A 27,987-nucleotide genomic window follows, 5' to 3' on the forward strand; every position below is an offset into this window, starting at 1 on the left:
GTAATTTGTGTGATAATATTACAATGAAAGATGTACCGATAAGACAACGGTGAAACATTTATCAAGAGAAGAAAAAAAAAAAAAGAAGTTGAATGATGAAGAAATCTGATATGCGTACCTATATAAGTATGAGAAAGTTACGAGAATTGATTTTCAATTCTACAAATCATGAGACGAATATTGAGCAAATTTTCAGTGAAATTTGTTTGAATGATCAGAATCAGTTTACTATTAGTATTATTATTATTATTGTTATCATCATCATCATCATCATCATCATCATTCTTGTTACATGTATTACATTAGAGGAAGATGGGAGGCGTTGCTGACGCGATATTATAATTATACATTTGTATCCAAGCTCTGCCAAGAAGAGACGGTAAATTGCAGACTCTGATTCTCGGAATAAATTCTGCCGCGAAAGACGCAGAAAAGAAAAAAAACAAGAATAACCGAAAGAAAGAAAGAAAGAATGAAATAAAAAGAGACACCGAGTGATTCGAATTTGAATAAAAATGTAAGAGGAATATTTATCGATGGGAAGAAAGACGAAGGACAAAAGTAAAACGATCTTATCTTCTTTGATATTTGCGGAGAATCTAATCATTGCGCGATAATAACACAAGGAAAAAATGTGCACGCGAGGTTTTAAAATTCTTCCGAGATTATCTAAAATGGTAAAGGGAACAAAAAAAAAATTAGTCTCCATGATCAATATACGCGTAATGGCAAATCGTAAAATAAGAGTGAGGATGAAGAGAGAAGAAAAAAAAATCTAAACATATTAATGACGATAAATTTAGAATGGCAGAAAAAAAACCCTGATAAAATATATTGTAAATAGGTCAGTAAAATCTCTTGTAAACATCGGCTGCTCAGCACCGCCAGATTGCAGTATCTATCATTATTATAATTACCCTATGTATACACGTATTTTATCCATACCATTTTATAAAACACGACTTTCATAACTGTCTGTACAGTATTTCTCCCACATTATTATTATTATTATTATTATTATTGTTATTATGACATACCGCGAAAACGAATTTTATCATCGGCGTTCTAAACGGACGGTGTTAAAGAGCTAAATGGAGAATAATTGTTTATTGCAATAATATAAATTATTATTTGCAATTTGTGCAGTTCGACATACATGTATATATATATACATTTCAAGATTACGACAGAAACGCGTATCAACGACGTGCATTTCGTTTAATTTTTTTTTTTCTTTCCAAGAATATAACATTGCATACAAACTATCAAATTTTTCCTCGCAACACGATATTATACGCATCGTATGTATTTGATTAATTTATACATTAAATAATAACAGGAAAATCAGGGAGGATGTGTGAAATCTCTGGAGGAAAAAAAAAAAAGAAAAAAAGAAAGAAAAAAGAAAAGGCCAAAAAAGACGAGAAAATTTCATCATTTCTCTACGGCATTCAATAAACGTGTATACACGTATATACACACAAAGGCGCACACAGAGAGACGTAGGTGTACGCATAATAACGATTGAATGAACTTTTTTCTCCTCTTCCCGCACCGCCGTCGGATCCGCCCCAACAGGTATATACTACATTTCTCCATCAGCCCCGTACCACGACGGTTCCAATAAACTCGGCGTCTATTTATTCTTCCTTCCTTTTCTTTCTTTCACTCTACCCCCTCCGCTTGGGCAACTAAGGCAAAGTCAGAAATTGCTTTTGTATACCTCATCCGCGCGTAGTTTCCTCGGTTGGAGCGGCGGCGCTACTAAACTCTAAAAATGGTAAAGAAGAACGAAAAATGAAGAAGAAGGAGATAAGGATACGCGCTTTGTATGAAGAAGAACGACGAAGAGCCGGATATAAGTGGAGGAAGAAAGGAAAGAAAATTGAAAATTAACGACGAGCCGCCGCCGCCGATGCGTGTGTGACACGATATGCGACTAAAATTCACACGCGTGTATAAAGCGATAGATATAATACGTATCGGTGGGTGTAACACGATAATCAATACCAATCAGGTGACCCGTTATATCGAGTCTAATAGGAGAAATGAAGAAAGAGAAATATTAGACGGAAATAAAAAAAAAAAAAAATAATATAATAATATCACAGACGATTACAAGATAAATCTCGACGCGCGTGTTTTTATGGATTAAGCACACGCGTGTTTAAGTTTACAAACACACGCATCGGCACAGGCACGAGAGGTATATTCGTCAGCAGCGGCAGCGGCGAACTTGCCGGGGGAACATGAATTTAGCATACGTTCAGATTCCATCTTTTCCTCTCTTTCTCTCTCTCTCCTTCATTTTGCTCCTCTCCTGCAGAGTCGAAGAAGAAGATAAAGGGGAAGAAGAAGAAGAAAAAAAAAAAAGAAGAACGCTTTCCTCCTCTCCTTTTCCACCTTTGACGAGAGTTAAATCTCCCTCCCTCACTCTCTCTCTCTCTCTCTGTCTCTCCGAAGAGAGGATATTGGATTTCTTTCTCTTATCTTTATCCCTCACACGAGGAGGGAGAGAACGCGCATCTCTGTATCTCCGTCCTCGCGTTTCAAGTTGTTCTATCCCATTTTATATACAAATATACATACACACGTATATTATAGGTATGCCTGAGGCGTGTGTGTGTGAGTGCGCGTTTCTACGTGCCGATGTAAATACATGTACGGATATGTAACACGTATATGCATGTGTGTGTGTGTGTGTGTTAAGAGAAGCAGCAGCAGCAACAGAACGCGTTGCACGCTGTTTAGGTGGCTGAAACATGCGAGCCGAGTTCTGAACCGTCGTCGATACGTTTTTTTTTTTTCTTTTTTCCTACGTGTTATTCTTTTTCTTTGTAGCTTTCTTTAAATTCAAGATAATATAACGTTACGATTTTTTTATCTTCTTCTTCTAACGACATTACCATTTATTTTACGTTTATGTTGACAAGAGTTTGTCCAGAAATTCCAAGTTACAGATATTATTTTAATAAAGAAAGAATCCAGAATAACAACACCAGTAACAACAACAACAACAACAACAACGTGAAAATATTATCGCGATTATTCATTTCATTCGGGTTGAAGTAATTCGAAAATAAGACTCGTTGTAAGGAAAAAGGAAACAGAGACACGCGCAAGAAGAATTTTGTTGTATGAGAAGCTTGAAGAAATAAATAAGGAAATGGTATTAGGATAAAGCTGCAAGGAGAATGGAGTTAAATAAAAATATAAATAATTAAAACGAAGAAGCGAGTTTTTCAAGCGACATTTGATCCCCCCCCCCTCTTGCAGGTTAATCTAAATTTATGAAGGCTGTACCTATACAGTGTGTATAACAATAAGCTACCTAACATGTGTATATATACACATATATATATATACATACTGCTAGGAAAACTTATTGTAGTATATATATACATATATTGTAACGTTCTATGACGTTGCAAAAATAAATATAATATATGCATATGTATACAGATGTTATTACACATATGCACACATTTTCATACACATTTGTACAACACAAGAAGAGAACGAAAGAGGATGAAACTTTTTGAAAAGGGTTTACACTGCTGGGATTGACGGCGTAATTGGTACATAAAATGGATTGATATGTGTATATACATATATGTATGTGCATGCGCGTGTTAGTTCGTTTTGCATTGTGTTAGTTCGGTATTTGTCCGGCAGAGCGCACGCGCGCGTTTTACGACCTTGCATGAATGATAAGTAGATAGACGCGCTTAAATAAACATACTTCATACATTATGTGCATAAGATGAAAATAATAAATATATACATATATATGTTGTATGTTTGACTGTATCCAAAATGTCGGATATTTTTTTTTCCAAATTCAAGTCGAAAATATTGTTTGAAATGACGGGAAAAAAAATGCTGTCCAGGTTTCAGCTATTAGTACCAAGATTTAGAGGTGCCTCGTCGCAATTTTTATTTCCCATTTAAATGACGTGAGGAATCGGGTGTGTGTGTGTGTGTGTGTGTGTGTGTGTGTGTGTGTGTGTGTGTTTTCTTTTTTTACTTTGCAATTTTATAACTCGTCAAAGCATTAGTGTACTGATATAACCAGAATATATCTTTTTAGGGAATTGAACGCTCTTAAAAAAAAAGTCTCTTATCATTTTATGATAAATCTACTCTTTCAAAAGTTGTTTAAGGTCAAAAGGTATTCAAGGACTTCGATATTATATATATATGTGTATATATACAGACATATATACACAATGTACAAGTATAACAATAAAAAAATCTTTTTATACACACTCGCGCATTTCGAAAGAGAATACATATATGCATGTTTTTACTCCATAGTAGAATAATAGCAACGAGGAGAGATAAGTAAATGACTGAACGTGAATACATACATACATATATATATATATAAATATATATATATATATATATATATAAGTGTACAGCTGTTGCGTGCATTGCATTATATCTGAACATGCATAATCATCGAGTGGGTTGTTTATTGACTGCAGGAGTTTTAGCGCGATTTTCTCATTCTCTTCTTCTCTGGCTCTCTCTCTCTCTCTCTCTCTCTCCTTCTCTTATATTACCAACCGGTAATTTTCATCCCCCGCCTCCAGTCTCATTTACGGGGTATATACATATATGTATATATAAGGTAACCCCGCTACCCTTACTGTGGATTAAATTAATCGGCTAATTTCGAGAGAGAAGTTTACTCCCACCCTTATTTCATTCCCTCGCCAAGCCGTTTGCGCAATTAAACGTCGTTTCGGTATTCAAACTATTTATACGCATAAATTGCAGCACAACACAGAACAATGTCGAATAAGAATTATTCGTATGAAAATAAAGATTCGAGGGTAGAATTTTTATATTTTTTCTTCTCGTCAAAGACAGCTGGATAATATTTATTTCATTTTTCACTTTAATAATCCTTGTTTGTTTTTTTTTTTTCTTCTTTTATTCAATCTTCTTTCATGTTACGATCAATTATCCAAATAGATTACAATAATCCGACAAATATAGCGTATAATAAATGCGCCCTCATTTAAGCGGCTCCGCAAAATGAACCCCCCCCCCCAAATCCTATCTCATTCCTCTGCGTCGCTCCACGCTATTATCCGCACGACAACGTCGGCGACGATTCTTTTTTTATTCTTCATTTACCTATTTTCATCTTCTTTCCTTTTTTCGATTCATAGAACTTAAAGAGCGAACCACCGGTTGGCAGCAGCCAAACGCTCAGCTGACAATGAGAGTTTCTAAAGCCATTCCAGCCACCACCACCACCGCAGAATGTCCGAACCATCTCTCCCTCTCTCCCTCTCTCCCTTCTTCCTCCCTCCCTTCCCCTTTCTTCTCGTAGCCCTCGTCGTCAAACGTCGGCACTTATCCTAGACGCCGCCGGTGTATATAATTTAAATGCCGGCGTATCAGTGAGTAAATCGGTAAATCATTAAGTGAGCAAGTAAGTAAGTCAGTCAGTCAGTCAGTCATTCAGCAAAGCTGCTCGAAGCGATAAATAAATATCTCTAAGTAACATCTATACAACATAGGCAAATTTTACTTTACGTATGCCTGTATGCATTAATTATACCTTAACGATCGGATTGATTGGATTTATCATCATCGACGGTGGTTTCGTTTCATGAATACCGATGTTTATATGCGCGCTGCCGTTGCGCTCGTGAAATATATTGAAAGTAATGCATATTGTTACACGCACACACGCACACACGTGTATATATATACACCTTACTACACAGGTACCCGCGGAGGTCGGTGTGTCGTATTTTGATAACGATTAAATAACACATGCGAGGGGGATTTTGGATGGGAACAGGTTGCGGTATCTGTTATTAATATCCGCGTGTTCTCTATGCATAGTAATTGATTAGTACGCGAATGCAACGCACGCGTAACGACAAGAACAAATCAATATTTAACCAATAGCAGGTTTCTTTTTAATAACGGAGTGCGAGTCTCAACAACGAACGAATAACGGGAATTATTGTTTCGTCGTGTATGTACACGATACCTACGTTGACCGGGGTACGGATAAGAACAGAGGAAACTAACAATTTTTTTTTTATTGTCAAATATCGGAGTTTAAAAATCGTCCACTCGTACATTTCTTCACTAATTTTTACATCCTCGCGCGTTTCTGTGTTCCATTTCGATCATCGTTGTGCAAATCTATATTGTTTAGTTATACATGCACACGTCCATACATATACGTATGCAATGCACGGAATAAATTATAAGGCGGATTTATTCATAGAAGGGAAAGGGGAAAATGCTGTGAGCGTGATAATTCCAAGCAGCAGCAGCAGCAGCAGCAATTTCGCTTTTAAGAAATTCTGTTTCATAACTTTCATCCGAATCGCGGTCAGGCATTAACTTCCCGAGTCTACTGTACCGTGCACGTATTTACACGCCTTATATACATACGTAGTTGTACACATATTATTAAACTCTCCCGACTAATTTTATCTATCAAAATTTTAGTTCGACGCGGAGATATGCGTAGACAAGATATACATCGAGTTATATACAAAACGGAAAATTTGTTCTTGTGGCCGAGGATGAAAGTGTGTATAGATAACCATGTGTGTGTGTGTATACACACATGCATATGTATATATTTCTTGGAAAATGTATACAACATAATACAGCGGCATTCCTTCTCTTCTTCTACTCGAGGCTCGCTTTAGTCACATTATTCAATTCCGGTATATTTATAATCGTTCTTCGAATACCAAAGAACTCCGCCATCGGGTCGGCCGAATTATATTCGACAATGGTACAAGGGTACGCTCCTCGCTCGCCTTTAGGTAACGTAAAAATAATGAGTAGTGAGTAACTACATTATCCTCACTAATCCTCGCCAATGCTGGGTACTTTCGTTTACTGCTTCATTGTTATTAGCATTTGTATATATACATATATAGTTTGCGTACATACACACATGCATGCGTGCGAGTCATACGTATAATTCAACGTGTTAATGTCTCGTGTAAGCACCGTGTGTATGCAAACGCGTATAATTATGACCGATTTCTACGGTACGAATATACAAGAAGAAAGGGTCGGAAAGAGAGGGAGAGAAAAGAATTAAGGTAAAAGGAAAAGGAAATTATAATGGCCTGTTTACTTAAGATGAACCGTTGGAAACAGCGATCGATTATATTATATATACCTGTAATAATATGAAAAACATAACGGATATTTTTCACGTCGCTGCAGTAAATATATATAATTATAAACGAGGAAAGTTTTTATACATGCTTTTCTCGATGCACAACGCGTACGTGAATTCTCGGTAATATTTTCATTTGGTAGGAATAAATGAAAATAAAAATAATAACAATCACGAATAATGACAGCAGCAATAATAATAATAATATTAATAACAACGTACGATGTCCCTGGAATGAAATTATTGCCAAGTCGGTACAAAAATGAGACAATAAGTGTCAGCGAGTGGATAATTCGAAGAAGGATGGGTTTGAAACCGCGCGCGGCTAGTTTAAAACTAAACGAATGAAGGCAATGTTTAAATCGGGTTAAGGCACTGCTATAAATACCCGACGATCCGAGAGAGGAGCGAGCGAGAGAAAAAGAGAGAGAGAGAGAGTGAGAGAGAGTGAGAGGAAGAGGGAACGGAACGGCCGGGGAAGAGAGAGAGAGAGAGAGAGGGAGAGAGAGAGGAGGAGGAGGAGGAGGAGGAGGAGAGATATCAGCGGAGAGGTAACCAGTTTGTATAATAATATCGTCGTTCGTTCGTTGGTTCGTTGAGGAGGTAGGTACGTACACACAATGGTATACGAACGCCAGATGTCTTGCTCGACGATTCTCTTATTATACATGCATGCATAGGTGCCCACATGGATGCATGTGTATAAAAAAGGCACAACGAGGCATACAACATAATGCAAATTTGCATTTACGTGTGAATTCCTACGGTAATACATTTTAGGTAAATTATACGTACTTCCTTTACTTCGACGTTAAAGAATAACCGCGCAGTAATACAGCCGACGCTGCTCCGTTCATCCGTGAGAAATTGTCAAAGCAATTATACTATTATCGGTCGACTGCTTGCAGCCATTTGGTAATTTATTAATCAGTGCTCGACTTTCACTATCTCTCCATCCGTAGTTGTCGGTGAACGAGCGACCGATAACTAATCGAATTTGTGAATTGTTTGTTTTTCTTCTTCGTATTAAACGGTAAAGTATAACATGCAGTTACAAAGACAAATGATTACGAGGTTGAAGCAATTAACGTTATCGGAACGAAACGTTGAGATAAGAAATTACTATTTTCTTATTTTTACAATGATTTTGTAAGTTACCGGATATGCAGGATACGAGTATATTTCCTTTTATTGCGGTTTACCGAATTTCAAACAATTCCAAAACAGCGAAATAACGGTTTTTTCTCAGCTTGAATCGTTACGACAACGTTGCTAACTTCAACATGATAAATAATCAATCACTCACCTCGATTTTATCCATTTTTAGCCTTTCGCGTGTCACACTGCACTAACTTCACATTCATCTATATCTTTTTTCTTTACGTATTTACAATTGAATTAATGTTACTGATAATACGATTATTATTATCGTTACAATTATTACTATTACTTATATTTCATTTACAAATAAACCGTGGTAATATTCGATTCTATCGTTTGTGTTTTGTTTTCATTATTATTGCTATTGTTATTATTATTGTTAACAGCTTCGCGTATTCTTTTATTCCGAAAAAACACTTCGCCACGGATACATTTACAAGTGCGAACAAACGAATCAATTTATTTTTTGAATTATTTATTTGTTTATTTATTTATTCACAACTACCTATCTATCTATCCATTTGTCTAACTAGTTTTAATCTATCTACCAAACGGCGCACACGTCGATTTATCCACACATGTTTCTTGTTTAGTCGTTATCGTTGTTGTTGTTGTTGTTGTTTTTTTTAACCCTCTCGTGCGTGTCCCGGACGTCCCTCAATCACCCCCCTGCCCTGTCATCGCTAAGAGCGCGACGAAACGACGAGCACACGGAGAACTTTTATATCACAAAACTACACAGAACGGGAAGAGAAAATTTCACAGGACACAGGGTAGTATACCGAATGATATTTGTATTGTATTATTATTATATTATAATATAAATAATATCGCGAGAGGCTGAGAGAAGACGAACGCTTCGCCGCGCGAGATGCGTCGGGGCGATGTATACACACACATGCACAGACACGCACGCACAGAGGAGAGGCACAGACACGATGTGACACGGGGGAAAGACAGAAACACAACACCGGCGACGTTTAAAAACACGAATCGACGCGCTACGTTACGTTGGGTTACGCTCGGCACTACTCGGCCGTATCACCCAAGTCCTCTCTTTCTTTCTTTCTATCTCTCTTTTTCTCTCCCTCTCTTTCCGTGTTGGCGAAAACCGAGCGCTGAGAGACGCGATATAGGTGGAGGATTGACGCGCGCGGACCAGCGACTCACGGTGCGGCGCACGCCGCTGTCCCATCAAGACTACTTTGTATTTACTCTAATTATCTGACGTCACGGATACACTTTCCCCCACCACTACGGGCCGGCCGACTCCGTGACGACCGATACGCTACCGCTCTGCGCAGCCAAGATGGCCGCCGCCTATCGCCTGCCTCGGATTGCCGCCGCGGCGCTCGATCGAGTCTCATTCCTCCACCGCGACTCGGACCTGCGTCGCGAAACGTCGTTGCATTAGCCGTCTCTGGTCTGACGGCTGCAACCACGAGGCACCGAAAGGAATCGAGTACGCGGCGTAACACGGTAGCGAAGATCGTTCGATGGGAGAATTGAGAATTTTGAATTCAGAATATCCCGCGCTGACTGCGTTAATCTCGCGGTCACGTGGTTGGTATAAAACAAACGCGGCGGGTGAATAATTTTCTGTTGTTCGTCGTACTGAAGTTAGTTACGTTGTGGCGTTATCGCAAGGGTTCATGCTGAGGAAAAAAGCGTTGTTTCGGCAGTTTGGAATTGTCTGAAATTCAGTAAACCGTGATAAAACAAAACACACTCGTATATCGAAATCTTTCTTCTTTAAAAATCATTGTAAAATTAAGAAGATGGTTATTTTTTCCCCAATGTTACGTTACGATAACGTTACTAACTTCAACCTCGTAGTTGGTCAGTGCAGGTATGTTCAATTTTGAATTTAGAATGTCGCACTACTTGTCATTGTCGTTGGTCTTTCCGACTTCCGGTTTCTCTCCAGGCTATAATTGACCACTTACCCGAGACCGAGAACGTGTTTTCAAACTGCAAGCTGCTCCACCACGCGACAAGTCTTCGCGTTTGGGTTCACGTGACGTGATTAGTGGACGAAAAGTGAAACGGTGTGGTCACTCTTAAATTGAACGGTAAAAACGTCAAGTTGAAGCGTTGTAAGGATGCATGCTGTCGAAAGGAACTTTGGTTTCGTTTTATTCTTTAAAGACTGTTTGATGGAAGGGAGGGAGAGACACTTTCGCCGGGGCTGATTTGCTGTGTTTATTGTTAAACGTTGTTTGAACAAACCGTGACGTGTTATTTCCATTTTACGTAACGTGGGAACCTGGTAAGCTTTTTTCAGGTCGAAGAATATTCATATCATATTGCTTCTTCGCAAATAAATCGCAGAATGTTGAATTTTCTATACCTTTAGAACAACGCAAGGGCTTTATTTACGGACAATTATTACTTACTATCATCATTAGGCCGTTTTTCGAAACCAATTATCTACCGTCGCACGTTGCTGTACGAATGTCCGTATTCATAACTGTAAATGCCATTTTTTAAAGCTGATTACCGAACCTTTGACCCATTTTCACCCACCGACGTTGCCATGAATCTACACATTTTGAATGCCAAGTAAATTTGTATTATCAATAATTACCCCAATGAATCGTAAAATTAGCGTTTACTGTAATTTGCAATATCTCATTTGTACCGTGCATATGCAAACAAATATATACGTACGACCTCCGAGGCTCCGGGACCGAAAATTATTTATTAACTTGTACGGTTGGCTCGTAATAAGTGAGAATGAAAGAACCATGAATATTGCACTGCAGAAACTGTGTGCGTGTGTTCGATGAACAAAAATTGCATTTCCGTGTTTCTAGCGAAGAAATGCAGTGCAGTGCTCATCGAAATCTGCGAAAATAAAAATAACAATTGATACAATGTTGTTTTACACAACCTTTCCATCGTGTACAGGATCCAGTAGATAAATCGAGACATACATTAATTGTACACGATTCGCATTTGAAAAATGGTTGTTATGTTTTATTGCATATCACAAGATCCACGATAAGTCGGCTCGACTTTTTGGTCAGCAAGATTTATCAATTTTCCATCGAATTCGTCGTTGTACATCGTTTTTAAAATGATGTAATATGAGGTACACATCGTTATTTCCGCAATTCCAACCGAATAACACCCACAATCGCCGTCTCGTTGCGAGCGAAAGAAAATAATTTGAAAAAAATACCAAGAAAAAAAAAAACCCACTCCAGTACGAGAGGTAAAATAAGGCGGTAGAAAAATTTCAACTGTAGCTGAAAAAAAATTCGGCATTAAAATAGTAAAATTACCAATATTATAACAGGTATCGAATCAATTATGCAGGGGTGAAAATCTAGTGCAAAACTGCATCGTCAACTAATCGTCTTCGTTAAAGTAAGAGATTTTGATATTCGATGATGCATATTAGCAAAGTTTTCAGAACGCATGGGTACAATGTAATTATAGATATTCCGAACGTTGATTAGGCCTGGTACGTAGTGATGTCCAAGTTGTTGTAAACCATCTGCTCATCGATCCAGGAACGCAGACTAGCGACGTTCGCGTAAACACCGGGAATCTGTTGCTCCCCACAACCGATTCCCCAGGCGACAATACCAGCCTGGACGTATCGCGTCGGGTCACTCTTCGACGGACATACGAGAGGACTTCCACCGTCACCCTGGAATTATTTTGGTCAATCGTCAGTTTCCCCAATTTTTTACTCTTGGACCGATTCAATTTTAGATATATTACCTTGCAGGTGTCCTTGCCGGCTTCTCCGCCTGCGCATATAAACGACGGGTCCAGCTGGAAGTACTTTCCGAGGCGGGTGGTACGCAGGGTAGTTTGGCACAAGCCGTGGGGAACGACGGGAAGATCTATTCTCTTCAGGATCACCTGATAGTGGCCTTCCTTACCTACGGAAACGTCATTATAACCGTTTAATCAACGATCGGATAAGTTATTCAAACACGAGACAGTCAGTATACTTGCTACTGTGTCTTTTCCTGGTACCTGTTATTCAAAAAGTCCAATACAAACTGTAAACTTTGGTTTTTTAGCATTCAAATTCTGTAATTAAAAAGGATCCAGTGAATTCCAGAAGTCTCGCATTCAATCTCTCAACCTTCCCGAAATCATGTGAATTCTTTTCAAGCCGCTTGGAATGAAATTACAACTACGATAGTACTGAAAGTATTTCAAAGTCATTTTCCAGACTCTTCGAGTCTCCCGAGAAGGTCATATCGCCAATCGAGGATTTCCGAAGCGACGTGATCGTAGTAGGTCTTGGTGACTCTTACCGAAAATGTCCTTGCCCCATCCGCTGGCGTAGCACCGTGATCCATCGAAGATCTCGTTCGTTTGGGGTAGGCAGACTAGGTCAACATTCTCGGCAATATCGACGGGTTCCGAGAGTATCAGAAGAGCAACGTCGTTGTAGAGGGCACCCGAGTGGAACTTCTCGTGGACGACGACTATCGAGACTTGTCGGTCCTGGTGTGGGAATATTTCGTTCTTCGTCTGGGTGTCCCATTCCCCGGCTCGTATTTTCAATGTTGAGGCCTGTTTCCTGCGCCCGTTTTAAAAGTAACAAAAACTATAATAGAAAAGGGCCAAAACGGCACATTTCCTCCTATGTAATCAGGGTGAAAAAATAACATAGTCAATAATCAGCGATTACGGCGAGGAAATAATTTTGTAATCATGAGACTGATTTTTCACCGGTCCGTCTCAGCTCGAAACAGTGATAGACAAAAGTGATGGCGTGATTGGTCTATACCACGAACGAAATCAAGTCATTTGGTGTATACCTACTCCATGTCCGGTTGGGTACGCGGTTTCCTCGCATATTGCGATAACGCAAGTAAAGTCTCGCTGGTCGTTCAGCCGGACAGTTGTTGCCACAGACTTTGCACCATAGCGTGATTAGTTTCTATCCATTTCCAATATTTTCATGATTCTGATACTAACCCATTAACGCAGTGAGCAGCGGTGAGGACGACCCGAGGGTGGATCAGGGCGCCACCGCACTGATAAACGTTGAGCGGCGTGGTATTGCCGCTGATAATTTCCTCCCTGAGAATGGCAACCATCCACGGAAACTCGCCAAACTGAGCCTCGTTATCGGTATGTCCGGTTATCCTGAAACCAACACCGTCCGGGTGGCGTTCACCGCATCCTCTCCGCACTGTCGGCGTCGGTTTGATTGTTTCGTTTGCTTTCAGAAGGTCTGGTGGGTTGCAGCATACGTCCAAATAGTTGTCGCAAGCCCCCCTCAATCTGGGAGATAAACGTGGACAAGACGTTTTAGCAAACCGAAAAGAAAAGAATGAAATTTCACGCCATTTTCCATAATGTCAGTGTTCTTTGTTGCATGCGTCTGCAGGGTATGTCGCGTTAGCCGTCGTATCGTAGGGGTGAATACGAATAGTTATTCCTCGGTATTGATGATTAGTCGATTAATTACATACTAATGATGAAAATACAAATCTAAAATTAGCGGCTGGACTGTGAAACGCGCCTCGATTAGTATAACGATTAAAGCACCGTGAGAAATGTATTTGCGTGCAATACGAGCAGAACGTGTATACTAAAAAATCCTGAGAAAGGACTTAATCAGCCACTTAAAACGCGCAGTGATAGAATAATTCAATACCGCGTGCAGAGGATTGGTCATCCGTAAAAACAGCATTTTATGGGTCCAAAGAATTGCGAATACAATCTTGTACGAGTTAAGAATTGATACTTATTCAAGCTGAAACCCTGGCGAAATGTCAGTTAAACGGAATGTATCGTAGCAGCCGGACATTGAAGGATCGATCACTTTCTGGTGCGGGTAGATAGTGCGGTGCGCTTCCAGATATGTAGTTGGATAGTTTTTCAAATCGCGTACAGACGCTCAACGATGCAGACATCATGCTTACAAGGTTACGTGTAATACAATGACATTCAGCGTACTAGAAACAAGTCAAGAATGTAAGTGTCCTCCAATGTCGATACTCACCAAATGTCTCATGCGAGGAATTCGATGACATGCATCCATGCATTACCGATAGTATACAAAATCGCGTTTGTAACTTTTTTTCACTTCATCGTCATGATATTATCCTCAATTTAAAAAAACGTTAAATATTCATGGTTATTTTAGGCGAAAAATACGTTACTTACAACCCATAGACAAACAAACTAACCAACATGCTTATAATCAGGTCGTTGAACGACAAATTCGGAAAAATTCCATTGGGTCTGTCAGATAGAATTACGAAACATAATTGCTACTTATTTTTTCTTTCTTCAGTTCAATGTTTATCAACAAAGATATAGCCAGTTGAATTTGCGCGACGTCATAACGTCGTAATGTTCACATTGTCGTACAACTATAACTGTGCACATTTTGACTTCACGCGTCAATTTCTAACCGTTACATCTTTGTTAATAACCATTGAATTGAAAAAAGAAAAAATACATGTCAATTATTTTTCGACGTTTTGTCCGACCGAGCTAACGGAGTTTTTGATTCAACGACCTAGTCGTGCAATAAATAAACATTTTGCTGCAATTTGGAAAGACACAGCTCTTTACTGCATGCATACATGTATCTGGCCGATATGTCGAGACGCCGAATCCTCTTCTGGACTCTCGAATCACCGGAGGACACTTACCCACTCGATTTATTTGTGGCAGGGTTACTAACACCGGACCTGATATCAATTATGCCAATTCCTTCGGTGACTATCGTGTTGTTTTGGCACTGATAGTACGGCACACATTCGCATTTTTCGTCATTAATCGCCGTCGGGCTTCCACTGGTTGTCGAGGGTGTTCCCGGTGACTTGGCCACGTTGTCGATCAGGCAGCCCAAACCACCATTCGCGTTGTTGCACCCTTGCTGCTGCGCCGCGACAAAGAATGCGCCGAAAAGCGCCGAAAGCATCGTCAATCTCGTCGTCCACTTCATCCTGATGCCGATTTAGAGATCTGATAAATAGGGTGGAAAGAGAATTAATCGTTAGGTCGATCACTGAATGCGATTAGCGCTGAGATTGATATTAAAAACATTTAGACCAACGCCACCTGAGACTTTCAAAGAGTCGTATTCGACGATGAAAGCGGATTTCTATCTTATTTTTTATTTTAAATCGAATTCATGCCACGAAATAAACGTTTCCCCACTCACACGGAACTCTCTGTCGCCCCATTTTAACATAATTCAACTTAAACAACTTGCTCACTTATTGTATTCAGCAGTAAGTTGTTGTTTGCGAGACGAGGGTCGATAACATTTTAAACTTCGCAATTATGCAACGTTTCGATTTACAAACGAGTCGCCGATAAAGCGAAGTATTTATGTATATAACAACCATACTTAATACCGTTGTAAAACACATTTCCGTGCCTCCAAAACACACAATGCATCTGCTGTTGAAGAAGAATTTTGAATCAGCTCAGAAACATAGTGAAAATTCAGACATTTTTTCATTGTTATGCTGTAGTGTTAATATAAAAACACCGCCACTGTTTTGTTACTTGCAGAGTGGAACATTTTTAGATACACTAATCACCCGTTGATTCTGCGTTGGAATTACAAACCGTAATAAAGAAGAGCATAGTTATTTCATCCTCGGACTGTTGTGATCATGAGAGTGACTTCACGACGTATTTAAAAAGATATTAAAATTTTAGCTACGTTAAATGATCCTATTTTCTTGTCCTGATGCACAATATTTCATTGAAAAATTATCTTCATTATTTCCTTACACTTCTCAAGTCAACTAAAAACATTTCTAATTCAAAGTCATTCTTTCGTTTAAAATTAGGGAATTATGGGTACTATTAATTTTACATTAGGCAAATACATTTGTTGCATAATTTAAATTTCAATTGGTAACGAGATTAGAATCGCTGTATTTTTTTAATCCGCATCCCGAATTCTCGGTAGTGGTTATTAAGTTTCATTTCATGCCTTGGGCGGAATTATTGATTCTCGCCAAGCTCTATAGATAGTCAAACTGATGATCCAATCATCTTTTTTTTCCATTTTCCTTATGAAAAATCAACATAAACGTGTTGTATGCTTAATCAAATTATTAGTAGTACAATATTACGACAGGCTATACGTAAACTATTTTTTGAGACAAATCACCTCCTATCTCTCCTATTGTTCCTTTTCCTCTAGCTATGTCGATACGATTCGTTATTGTAACTTGAAAATTTTATCCTTGTTGCAGGAAAATGACATTCTCTGAAACGGAATTAATAAAAAGCAATATTTTTTTCCCATCGATTCCAGGTATTCGAATCAGCAGCTTTTTGCAAACCTTCAACCATCGATCAAGTTGACTTGATTTTAAACCGTGCCGGGACTTGACGACTGTTCTCATTGTCTTGTCTGAAGCCGTGATCAATGGCGTCTCAAAAAGCCTGTAACGCTGCAATTCGCCGACCGTGAATATCCGCGCAAAAAATGAAAAACCAATTTACAATATATTGTGTACTGTATATACATAAATAAAAAATATATTGTCGATTAATTTTAACCTGCCTTGTCCCTGGAGTTAGACCATCTCGTACAGTATATGTATATACCTATGTATACGATACGTGTATCGCAGCTTCCGAGATATTCAGGAATAAACGAAGCTGATTAGCATACCCGTAATTCTGGCCTTGGTGTTCGTCTCAAAACAGGTATACACTGACAATAAATATCTTCGCACGCATCCGCGGCGTGCCGAGCTTCGAGCCTAGGTTTAGGTGGACAGTTAATTGCGCCCGATATTAAGTAAAAAATGTATCGTGCATAAGAATAATATAAATTAGGTTTAATTGCAAGCGAGACTTTTATCATAACTTGTTGCCAGGAAAAAAAAATCCTTGACTATCTTCCGAAAACAAATCCTATACGTAGGTATAAGCTTGAATAGTGGTACTTTATGCATAAAATAGAGAAAGAGCTTTTACGAGCAAATTCCGAAAACGAGTTCTCGCACGGCTACAAGAACCGGATGATCATTTTTAAATTACGCGCTTGCCGAAGTGCCGAGTCATTCACCATATTACGGGTCTGATAAAACGGCGATCAGGAGCCATGAACGCCGGTATTTTCAACTTTGATGTAACGAGGGCCAAAATTTTCAGATATTTCTAGTATCGTAATAACGAAATCGCGACTAGTTTGAAACTTCGTATAATCGCCTGTTCCGTTTTCCGCATAAACTGCCTTGACACGCGATTCCTCTTATTCTTTCACGGTGCTCCGCACTCTGAATTACTCATCACGTATTCCAGCATGTTATATACGGGGTCTTCAATATTATTTATGGGAAATTATCGTTCATCGACAGTTTGCGACTTTCCGTAGTTGCGCGTTTTACTGTTTTTTTTTCTTTTCGCGCATCCTTCGCCCTCGACAAAATCGCGATTGTATAATAATATGTGCCACCGGAAACGAGACTTCCGAACTTGCGCAACTTTGTAGAATCCCGCTCCAAATTTCTACGACTACAGACCGGCGGTTCTTGACAGCGTTAATTTCGCGGATCCTTCGACTTCGCTCGTGTGCAAAGTTGAAAATCAGTTTCAGAAATCGCGACGTCTCTCATTTTCGATAATCCCCGTCACGCGATGCGAATACCAATTACTAGCCATACAGTATTGACAGACGGGAAATTCACCAATGAATCACCACGCGCCTTGGCGGTTTTATAATGCACCGTGTGTACTATGTATTGTTTACGATTTCATCACCTAAGAATAGACAAGGTCGGTCTATTCCAAAGAGCGGGAAGTCCGATCCTTGCAGTGTTAAGACTCGTGATTTTTATTCAACGTTTGCATTTTCGAGAAGTGAGTTCAACCGTCACTGTAACGGTTAGAAAACATTTTCGTCCATCCGTAGCCAGGGAGATAAAAATTTCGAAGTCGTGATCTTTAACCCAGTTTGCCATCCGTGAACTAGGCTTCGCTTACTGATATATTGAAATACCACGACGTTAACGTTACGCATATACGAATGGATGTAAAAAATTCTCGTTAATCGAACCTAATTCTATTCATTGGAGAAAAAAAACCACACACACACACACAATTTAAATGAGAATTACGATTTCTTAATTTCAGCTTTGGTAAAAAAAAAAAAAGAAAATGTTCACAGTAGGTAAAATGATGTACAACTTATTTGCAGTGGCACGAAGTAAAGAGGAAGACTGCAATTATTTTTTCCATATTATAATTACTGTAACTTACCACGGCCAATGCAGAACAGTAGAGTATCTCCTTTTGTCCCCTTGCTTTCTTATCTTATTGCGAAACCAAAAACTGATTCTGAAGTGTAGACGGTCAGAAATAGAATGGGACCGTCGATGAAACGACGAAGGCAATAACGCGCCGCGCGGCGTATATCCACGGTCATCCCTTCTCCCTGGCATTTATGTCAATTCTCCCCACCCTTCCCCTTTGCCCTCCCCCCCCTCCCTCCGCCCCCTCACCCGCCCCTCCGCCTCTTAGGAACTTACCGGCTTGCCTTTCATACGACATATTATCAAGTGTTGAACTTTCCTCTTCACCCCGAGTGCGTGCGTTTCTTTCTGATACCCAGGGACAATTTCCCCGTAAATGGATAAACGACGAATTGACGATTTATTTTGAAATTGGTGACATATTTATAATCATTTCTCAAGTTTATTGTACGCACATGAAATTGGATGATGTTGTTTGTTTTTTTTTTTTTTTTTTTTAATTTTATTTTGAAATACGAAGTCGACAAAAATTCAGTCAGAAAATTAATGCGAACATGGATTTTTACGGCACCCGGAATGTCTGTAAGGGTCACGCTATAGCGTTGCCAACAGAAATAGTATGGGTTACTATGCCACCACGGTTCACTGTCACTAGAAGTTACGAGAAATTCAGTGACACGTGACAAGTGATAATCGAATATCTCATCTCAGAGTCAGATAAGTATGTAAATAAATTCAGCCCGTTAAAAACTGATTTTTACATGGAATTGGAATTATATTTTAACCAATGATGTAGCGAATTGACGTTACACGATAGATCCGGTCGTTCAACTGTTAACATCAATTAACCGTTAAATTCAATCTTAAATTCATAAACCTCATTTCGGTGATTCGAAATTTTTTTCTTCCGATCACAAAATTGATTCGACGCTGTCTCGAGCATCTTAAGGAAATTACTAAACTCTCATATAAAATTTGCGTCAATTCTGTGGGTAAGGCGATAAATTTCTACAGCTGGATTTTTAGACGTTGAAAAAACAAGCAACGCTCAACTCGACATGATATCTTTATAATTACAAACCCGTCCGGGGATTCACTCTTCGACTGACCCGATCAGGATTCCCATTCGTGACGTCTTTTGCAACACACGCCTTCTCAAGGCTCGAGAATGACGTCTGCTAAAGGTGTATCTACACTGGTTGCAGTTTGAGAAAATCGCTAGGGCTATCGACTACGCAGAGATAACGGTGCATAAATTTTTCAGCGGTACTATCGTTACCTGACGTTACGTATAATTTCGATGTTTTTCGCTTTACGATTATCCAACGCGAAGGAAAGCTCGACCTTCTCATTCACCGATTCCAAGAATTTCTTTTCACGTTTATTTACGCATTCGATGACGCACGCGATATCCCCCGGGTACAGGCGAGAAAGTCGAAGGAAAAGAAGTAACGCACTTACGATTTGATCCGTAGCCTTGCGTTGTAAATTTTCATTTCTCTCGCGATCTTCTCGAACGCGTAAGTGTGCAGAGATAACCGCGCTTCGTGGAAAAGTAACCGTGGTGAAAATATTTGCACGATTATTTGTAAACAACAAGTTCCTACGTCCGTCGGTCTTCTTTCCCTTGAATCACTAAATTTCTAATAAAAATAAGCTTTATTTTCACGCTGCTCGGTGACTCCCCGACCACCTTTCACCGTGACAATAGACCGCGACATCCTTCTTAAGGTCGTCCACGGTTTCCCATTGTTTCGTAAATCGTTCCGCGTCTCACTCTTCGCATCGCGTGTAAAAGTTACGCCATCAACATTTTGTCGTTGAATACCACATGCGCCCTATTATTGTACAAAAGACGGAATAGCCAGTCGGCCGGGATTCACCATTATACCTTCTCTGGCTTCGGAGTTTACTGACCCGCACGATTTTCACACTGTACTACGAAATCTACATAATATACACACGTAGGTATCTACGTATAATAATGTACTCACGAATGTGGTGAATCGCCGGTTAAAATCCAGGCTTCTCCTCTTCGGTCCCAATAATACCCGTGTTATTAAATCAGAACCGAGCATTGGCGCTGTTAACGAATTTTCGGAACTAACGGACGTGCAACGTAAACATGGTTTTTACATAGGTATTCAGCCTAATCTCCCATTCTACCGTACATCGGTTTCCCAGCGTGACTGTCTCTCTTTCTCGATATTTTGTGAGTTTCCTGTGACGAGTGAAAACGTTCAACGTCTAGTGAGTAATTGATTCGATAACGATATCGGCACCGCGTCCGCGTCCGTCTTCCAGCACTTCGAGAAACTTGAACGAAGTTTATATTATACTTTGGAATGAATTATTATGCCCGCTACAAGGTATAGTTAGCGGTCTCACCTTGTCAATTTAAACGTAACGTATAAGCTTCGAATAGCGTTTTTATACATCGCGAGAAGTCGTTATTCGTACGGGATAAGTCTTTCAACGATTCGAAGAAAAATCCAGGGTCGGATTCTCGAAATACCTTGCACACCTGCACCAATCGACGTGATACAATGCGCGTATTAGGTATCGTATACTTGTTGCCTACGATGAAGTTGGAAAATATACACTCATACATCTATGATTCGCGTTTTTGGCCAACGCTTTGTAGTTCTTTTACGTCCTTGACGATTCGGTGTTAAGGACAGCTCATTCTAAATTTGTTTATCTCGAAAAATAAGAAATAATAATGCGTGAGCGAGAGAGAGAGAGAGAGAGATATGAAAAGGAAAAGGCTAATGAACACTGGATAAAAGAGAAATCAAGTTTGCCTACTATTTGACTTATAATATTGACTATTTGCCGCTGTTTTGTACATCATCGAGCGGATGAACGCCGTGACTTAATCTTGTATAAATTAATGATATTTAACAATTTTCTGGAATTACTGTATATGGCCGTGCTGGAGACAGTGGAATAGCGTTTCAGGTGACCTTACACCGATATTGCTTCACGGTCTTTTTGTGTCTGAAATATATACTTGCGAGGTCAACCCCTTTGACCGATTAGCAATTGAAAAAAACAATTTAAATAACACTTGAACTCACTACTTTTCGTACGAGATCGTGTATAGAAGAGTCATGAGCCTAGTCAATCAAAACAAAAGCTCAAGTTAACAATCATAAAAACGATTATTCGAATTATTCCTACTTTACAAAACCGAATGTCCGGTTGTCTGTATTCAGACGCTCGTGGAAGCGACTCTGAGAGGTAAGAAAAATAATGTTTTTTTTTTTCTAAACGCGTTTTTACGCTCTGGGCGTACTAAAATCGAACGTGATTTATATTTAGATTAATGATCGTATGACAGGAGAGTCTTGACTTAAATGGTTGAAAATTAATTTAGCAAGTAATATAAAATCTAACGATGCGATTCCGTTGAGGAGATCAGAGATTCTTCAAAGTTCAGGCGCTTTGTATCCCCAAGTGCCAAGATTTGCTTTCTTCATTTCGCCGTCGATCCACCTCCGCAGTTCATAAATACTTGCAAAAATGTTGGGCGTCTGGAAGTTGCCGGAGCTGATGCACCACGAGCCGATACCCAACTGAACGAACCGATTAGGATCGCTCTTTAAAGGACAAGCCAACGGTGCGCCAATTTCACGCTGGAATCGCGACAAGGTTGCAAATAGAACAAATCGCGCTCAAAGCCAATGAGACAGGGAGTGGAATCGCAAAAATTGCCTTACCGAACAGAAATTCTTTCTCGCAGATCGACCACCGGCGCAAACCGAACTATTGTCAAGTCTGAACCTTTTGCCAAGCGGAGTTTTACGCAAAGCTGTGATGCAAGTCGATGATTCGACGTAGGGTTCGACTCGTTTCCTCAGCATGTTGGTCTGACTACGTTGGAAGTGGACGTCCTCTGGAGCCACTATAAAAACAGTGCAAAGTTTCAAGGTTTGTGCAACTGGTTTCTATTCCATGCACTAGGTAAACACCTCGTCTTCTAAACTCTTACAAAATTTATCCCATCCGATCACCAAGCAATTCTTCTCGTCAATGTTGTCGGTGCGATCCGCCAAGCAGGCGATGTTGACCCGCCGGTTGATGGTCACCGGGGTCTTCAAAAACAACAGGGCAATGTTTTTGAAAAGTTTGTGCGGGTTGTAGTTCTTGTGGAGAACGGTATTGCGCACCTCACGCTCCTGGTACGGATCCTCCTCCGGAGTCAGCATGGTGTCCGTTTGTCCGACTCGGATCCAAAGAGGCTCGGACGCGTTTCTGCGGAAAACAAATTACCCTGTAATTACTCTTGTCTCGTTTTTTGCTTCAGGTCTGCAGGATAGAACCCGGAATTACAAATCTCTTACTCTGTGTCGTAGACGCATTGGGCCGCGGTCAGTACTGCGCTGTCATGAATGAGCGTTCCTTGGCACTGGTACACCTTGACCTCCTTGGTCTTGTTGTTCCGCTCGACTTTTTTCGCTCGAAATATGGTTACCATCCATGGGAATTCTCCGGATTGAACTTCTTCCTGGTCCAGTCGAGGTACGAACGGTTCAAGACTGTGAGACTTACGAAGTCCACACGTGCTGGTCTCGTTCGGCTGCTTAGGAAGCATGCAGCAGACTTCCAAGTAGTCTTCACACATCGTAATCACCTTCTCAGACCTACTTCTTTAGGATGAGAAGCGATTGGTAATTGCCCTAGGTTAACAACCATGATAAAACGAACATACGCAACACGCCCTGTTAGCGATGGACTGTCTCATCTAACCGCACGTCAGATCAAAGGTATATTGCTCGAAATGACGTACCTAAACTGTTAAAGTAAGTAATGTCTAATTGTCGCAAAAGGTAAACGGCAATTACGAAGTCAACATTGGCAACATTCCGGTGTGCTATTAGTGCAGTATCTGTACGGTGAATCGCTTACCGTGCATGCCGGATGTCAATTTCACCCTCCCCATTAGTGATGACGATATTTTCCGAATTGCAGAGATAATATGGCACGCAAACGCATGACGCGGATGCGGAGGAGGCTACTGCTCGCGTCTTTATCAGTGTCTTGTTGGTAGGCCATGACGGTCGAAAAACATCCGCCGAAGAAAAGGACCCAGTCAACGCCAGGACAACGAAGCTGAGCACTGCACTCCCCATGTCACCGATTGTCCACAGTGGGTTACCGTTTACCTCAAGGGACGGAATGAACTGGTTTAACTGTTCTTTCGGACACTGGAAAGCGGTCGCGTAGCCAGCGCCACGGTCGTTTGTGAAATCGCTATCTCAAATAGATTATTAACACAGCGGGAGAACGGCAGGCGTTCTCTGGAGTAGGGGATTCACATTTGGAGTTTTCAGAAGTACTGTTCCTTTCATTCCGTCTACAAGGTAGAAACCCATGATCCTCGTCGTTGATTCATTTCGATTTCTTTTCGCGATGCAAATATGTGCTCTCCGTGCAGGGTTTCGTCATACATACGACTTTCATCTACAGCCGACCGAACGTGCCGCCCACAAACGAACGCAACAAAATGTATGCCGATGGGATTTACAACTCGTCATCAACAGCGATACCACCCCCCCACATAGATGATCGAACAAAGCAGAATTGGGGATCGTATACAGAGCGTTGCGCGCTAGACCGTGAAGCGAAGTCATCATTATCTACCAATTACAGTAGAACCTCGATTATCCGAACGATGTGTTGATTTATCCGAACGCTGGGTAAAAAAATACATTTTTGATGCGAAATATACATTGTTGCTCGCTGAAAAATTTGAAGCAGCCGTTCGTCAATTGACAATAGACGACGGTATAAGACCAAAGTAATAAAATGATCGTTCGATGTTTGAAAGGGGTTCGAAAGGTTGTTTTGATGTCTAATACGGACTGTTTGTCGATTTAAATTTATGTTATATATGTATTATTATACCTGAAGATGAAAAATGAATTTCGGCTATCCGAATTTTTGACTATCCAAACTAGACTCGGTCCCAATTAGTTCTGATAATCGAGGTTCTACTGTAATGTGTTTCTGTACTTTGAACTGCAATATCATTATGCTGCTGCGTTGTGGCTATTCATACACACGAATGTTCCAAGCTACCTATCTGTTCTCGGAATTGTGAGCTCAACACGCACACACACCAGCATTTATAGTATAGATTCTTAGCTGAGATAATAAGTTTAGGGGTCATCATTAAAACATAAGCACACAATGATTATGTAAATAGTTGTTATTTCATTCGCACACAGAACACACTGTATCTTGGTCATGTGTGGAGTAAACGAGTTTACACTTGTCGCTATTCACGAAAGATGTGAAAATAAAAAAGCAAATACATTCAGAAAAAAGTTTCCCTCCATCGCCAGCACGGTTTATAGCAGTCTGCAGAAATGCCTTCTGTTTGACGATCATCACGCCAGGTACGAAGACGTGTCAAGGTTGTACTGAGCCATTTTGCCGTCGATCCATCGACGAGCCTTACTTACGCTAGCGTAGACGCCAGGTGTTCGATCGGCACCGCAACCGATTCCCCAGGCCACGATACCAGCCTGAACGTATCGGTCTTGAGCATTCTTCGAAGGGCAGACCAACGGACTGCCACCGTCACCCTGTGGCAATCAAATCAATCGTTAGTTGGATAATTTAAAAAAATTGGTGTGTTAGTGGAGACGGAAAAACATTCTACTCTTTGAATTCAGGGTTCTAACCGTGCAAGTGTCCTGTCCAGCCTCTCCGCCGGCACATATGAAACTCTGATCGAGAATGAAAGCGTTTCCAAGTCTGGTGCGTCGCAAGTTAGTTTGACAAGGTGTGTGCGGTACCACGGGAAGCTCGATTTTCTTGAGAACAGCCTGGAATCGGCCCGCTGCTTCTGCGTTGGGTCCCGGAAAAAGAAAAAGAAATTATTCCGTTATCGCGTTGCTTCGAGGATCGAAGGGCGAGTAAAGGCAAGTCGCTGACCGAAGGTGTTTTTGCCCCATCCAGTGGCCGTGCACCTGACAGCGTCAAAGACGTCGTTCTCCCGAGGCAGGCAGACCGTGTTTACACTCGGCGTGATGACGAACGGCGTCTTGAGGATCAGAACCGCAAAGTCGTTGTGAAGATTATCGGTGTTGAAGTTCTCGTGGAGAATGACAGCCTCCACCTCCAGCTGCTGGTGCGGAATTGGCTCGGTTCGGCTCAGCGAGTCCCAATCTCCGGCTCTGACCACCAGTTCCTCGGCGCTCTTCCTGCGGGCAAAACAATCATCAACTCGAGTTGATACCCAACCACCGCCAACGCCCTGCAGGGACGGTTTTGCGAGCTTATTACTCACCCCTCGATTGTGTGGGCGGCGGTCAGGACAGCCCGGGGGTGGATCAACGAGCCGCCGCAGATGTAGCCGCTCTGTTCGGTGCCTGGAGGCGGTTTGGTGAGGACGGCTACCATCCAGGGGAACTCGGCAAACTGGGCCTCGTTGTCGCTACCGGTTATCCTGACGGTGACTCCCTGGGGATTGCGGTATCCGCAGCCCGACCTTACCGGGACGTTGGGCCGCAGTGGCCCCGGCGTCGGTAACGGCTTCTGCGTCGCCGTCGGACTCGGCGTCGGTAACGGCTTCTGCGTCGCCGTCGGACTCGGCGTCGGCGTCGTCACCATCGTCGGCGCCTGCGTCGCTCTGTCAATCGGGCGATTCAGGATAGACGACTTCGGGCAGCAGACGTCCAGGGTGCCTGAGCAAGTCTCGCCGAGCCTGGGGAACCGGAAGTTGCCGTTAAAACGAACTTTCTACCATCGGGAATCCGGTACTGACCTTTTGTCGATCACGAACGATCCGTCCGAATTGGAGACGCTCTCGCTCGAGCAGAGGTTGTACAACACGCATTGACAGTCCGATACCTGGACTTTAGGCAACGCCGTGTTCAGGGGAGGCGGCGTCGACGTAGACGGACTGTTCAACGAGTCGCACGCGGCGTTGAAAATCCTCCGGCAATTCTCGACCGCCGAGTTTACACCGTTCTGACGCTTTTCCCGCCATCCGTTGGGCGTCGCGACGCCCAAATTCAGCAGTCCCAGAACCGTGACAAGCCATCCCAAGTACTGCATCCTTGACTTTGGTGATCCTTGGTACCTTGTTGACGAACAGACACTGCGTTCGCGATCAAACCTGTTGAATATGTTATAATTGTATTCTTGGTCTCTCCCTCTCTCCCTCTCGCTCCCCCTTTTCCTATTTCAACACCGGTTTTCGTACCAAATGGACGTCATGTATATTTGTCCTTGACTCGCGTATGCAGGTAGGCAGGTCGGTCTATGTATATAAAAATAGTGCGTAGACAGGCGACCGCTCTGTCCCTATCGTTGTGTTTCTCTATATATTGAAAATCTTCTACAGGTATTTATATATTTCGTAAAAATTATCACTAGAATCACACACTATATACCTAGGTTAATAGCTGCGTTTAAATATGCATACATATTCAGCGCGCCGCGAACGACGTCAAGGATAGATTTATATAGTCCTTCCAGAGATATTCGTTAAGGTTTCGTTCGTGAAACAATTAGATTTTATTTTGCTACACGAGTATTAAATAAATCATTCTCATTTCCAGGCATTATCGCGATAAAGAAAAATGACTTGAATTATTTTTGTTTTTCGAAAGTCGAAAGCGCCTCCTCATTCACCAGTAAATTCTATTTATATACGTTTTTTTTCACCGTCTACGCAAAGTATTATCACCTAGTTGTCATTTACTTATTAATTTTCTTCCACTGCGATGTAAATAAAAATCTATTAAACCAGCTTCTGTAATTCATAAACGGTAAAACTCGTGCTTCTTGCTTAGATTATTCGCTCTGTAATATCGTCAGTAACTTACAGAGATACCGACAACTTGCATTTTGCAAGTGAAAACAATTATAATCTTGGTGAGGCGAAATTTTACCGAAATCGATTATATTATATTCAGTATATATTCCTTTTTTTCCTGCTTTTCGCAAATTTTCAGTACATATCGATACTCCAATTGTTGTAGTAATTTTTAATTTTTTTCTCTACGTCTCTTTCACCAATTTATATTCGATTCTTTTTTTGTCGAATGAAAAAAAAAAAAAGAAAAGATAATCGTCGTTGAAATTTATCGAGGCAATCGGGAAATTTTTTATGCAACACGCACACCTTGTTATATAAATTTATTACTCACCGCAATAATCGTTATTTGTGTATATCGGCAAAACTGCGAATTCACTACTATGAAGAATCGTCCGAAGCACAACTTGAGCGATCGGCCGATGTTTGGTGACTTATTTCGAACCGACGTCGCCGAACCGTAAACCTCGTAGACCGGTCTTTCCTCCCTCTATTCTGCAGACCACTCACAGAGTTGTTTGTGTATCGCCATACCCCTCGAACCTCGGGCTTTTCTCCCACCACGGTAAAACCACCGTCGCGACGTCATCCGTCCG

General features: G+C 40.9%; 4 protein-coding genes and 1 long non-coding RNA gene across 10 annotated transcripts in view; 1 reads left to right on the forward strand and 4 right to left on the reverse strand.

Moving 5' to 3' along the window:
• Positions 1-9,736, reverse strand: part of LOC124185093 (formin-J-like) — an 88,786-nt gene extending 79,050 nt beyond the window's left edge. The window contains exon 1 of the mRNA XM_046575498.1: positions 8,487-9,736. Within this exon, the coding sequence (XP_046431454.1) occupies positions 8,487-8,501 (15 nt within the window). The 5' untranslated portion in view covers positions 8,502-9,736. The remainder of the gene's footprint in view (positions 1-8,486) is intronic.
• Positions 9,718-16,823, forward strand: LOC124185099. Its single transcript, XR_006871339.1, has 2 exons — positions 9,718-9,820; positions 16,611-16,823. It is a non-coding gene; the product is annotated as an uncharacterized LOC124185099 (long non-coding RNA).
• On the reverse strand, positions 10,677-18,720 carry LOC124185096 (phenoloxidase-activating factor 2-like). 5 transcript variants are annotated; one of them, XM_046575503.1, is made up of 7 exons: positions 18,566-18,720; positions 14,983-15,298; positions 13,292-13,600; positions 12,622-12,896; positions 12,074-12,237; positions 11,784-11,999; positions 10,677-11,188 (listed from the first exon to the last, which is right to left on the reverse strand). In XM_046575503.1, exons 2-6 carry the CDS (start codon positions 15,276-15,278, stop codon positions 11,802-11,804), a joined length of 1,242 nt encoding a protein of 413 aa, XP_046431459.1. In that variant the 5' UTR covers positions 15,279-15,298; positions 18,566-18,720; the 3' UTR covers positions 10,677-11,188; positions 11,784-11,801. The 5 variants fall into 5 exon arrangements, with proteins under 5 accessions (XP_046431459.1, XP_046431463.1, XP_046431462.1 ...); XM_046575507.1 differs by lacking the exon at positions 10,677-11,188 and having other exon boundaries at positions 11,293-11,999; positions 12,622-12,890; positions 15,022-15,298; XM_046575506.1 differs by lacking the exon at positions 10,677-11,188 and having other exon boundaries at positions 11,293-11,999; positions 15,022-15,298.
• A 2,637-nt stretch (positions 18,721-21,357) lies between these two features.
• On the reverse strand, positions 21,358-24,054 carry LOC124185097 (phenoloxidase-activating factor 2-like). The gene is made up of 5 exons (XM_046575508.1): positions 23,470-24,054; positions 22,905-23,210; positions 22,553-22,815; positions 22,281-22,465; positions 21,358-22,196 (listed from the first exon to the last, which is right to left on the reverse strand). Exons 1-5 carry the CDS (start codon positions 23,691-23,693, stop codon positions 21,990-21,992), a joined length of 1,185 nt encoding a protein of 394 aa, XP_046431464.1. The 5' UTR covers positions 23,694-24,054; the 3' UTR covers positions 21,358-21,989.
• A 700-nt stretch (positions 24,055-24,754) lies between these two features.
• On the reverse strand, positions 24,755-27,880 carry LOC124185095 (phenoloxidase-activating factor 2-like). 2 transcript variants are annotated; one of them, XM_046575501.1, is made up of 7 exons: positions 27,726-27,880; positions 26,336-26,689; positions 26,172-26,275; positions 25,859-26,135; positions 25,504-25,772; positions 25,251-25,414; positions 24,755-25,151 (listed from the first exon to the last, which is right to left on the reverse strand). In XM_046575501.1, the coding sequence occupies exons 2-7, from the start codon at positions 26,626-26,628 to the stop codon at positions 24,954-24,956; spliced, it is 1,305 nt and encodes a 434-aa protein (XP_046431457.1). In that variant the 5' UTR covers positions 26,629-26,689; positions 27,726-27,880; the 3' UTR covers positions 24,755-24,953. The 2 variants fall into 2 exon arrangements, with proteins under 2 accessions (XP_046431457.1, XP_046431456.1); XM_046575500.1 differs by having other exon boundaries at positions 25,859-26,275.
• Positions 27,881-27,987: the final 107 nt, after the last annotated feature.

This window comes from Neodiprion fabricii, chromosome 6, assembly GCF_021155785.1.
Source record: "Neodiprion fabricii isolate iyNeoFabr1 chromosome 6, iyNeoFabr1.1, whole genome shotgun sequence".
Classification (NCBI taxonomy): domain Eukaryota; kingdom Metazoa; phylum Arthropoda; class Insecta; order Hymenoptera; family Diprionidae; genus Neodiprion; species Neodiprion fabricii.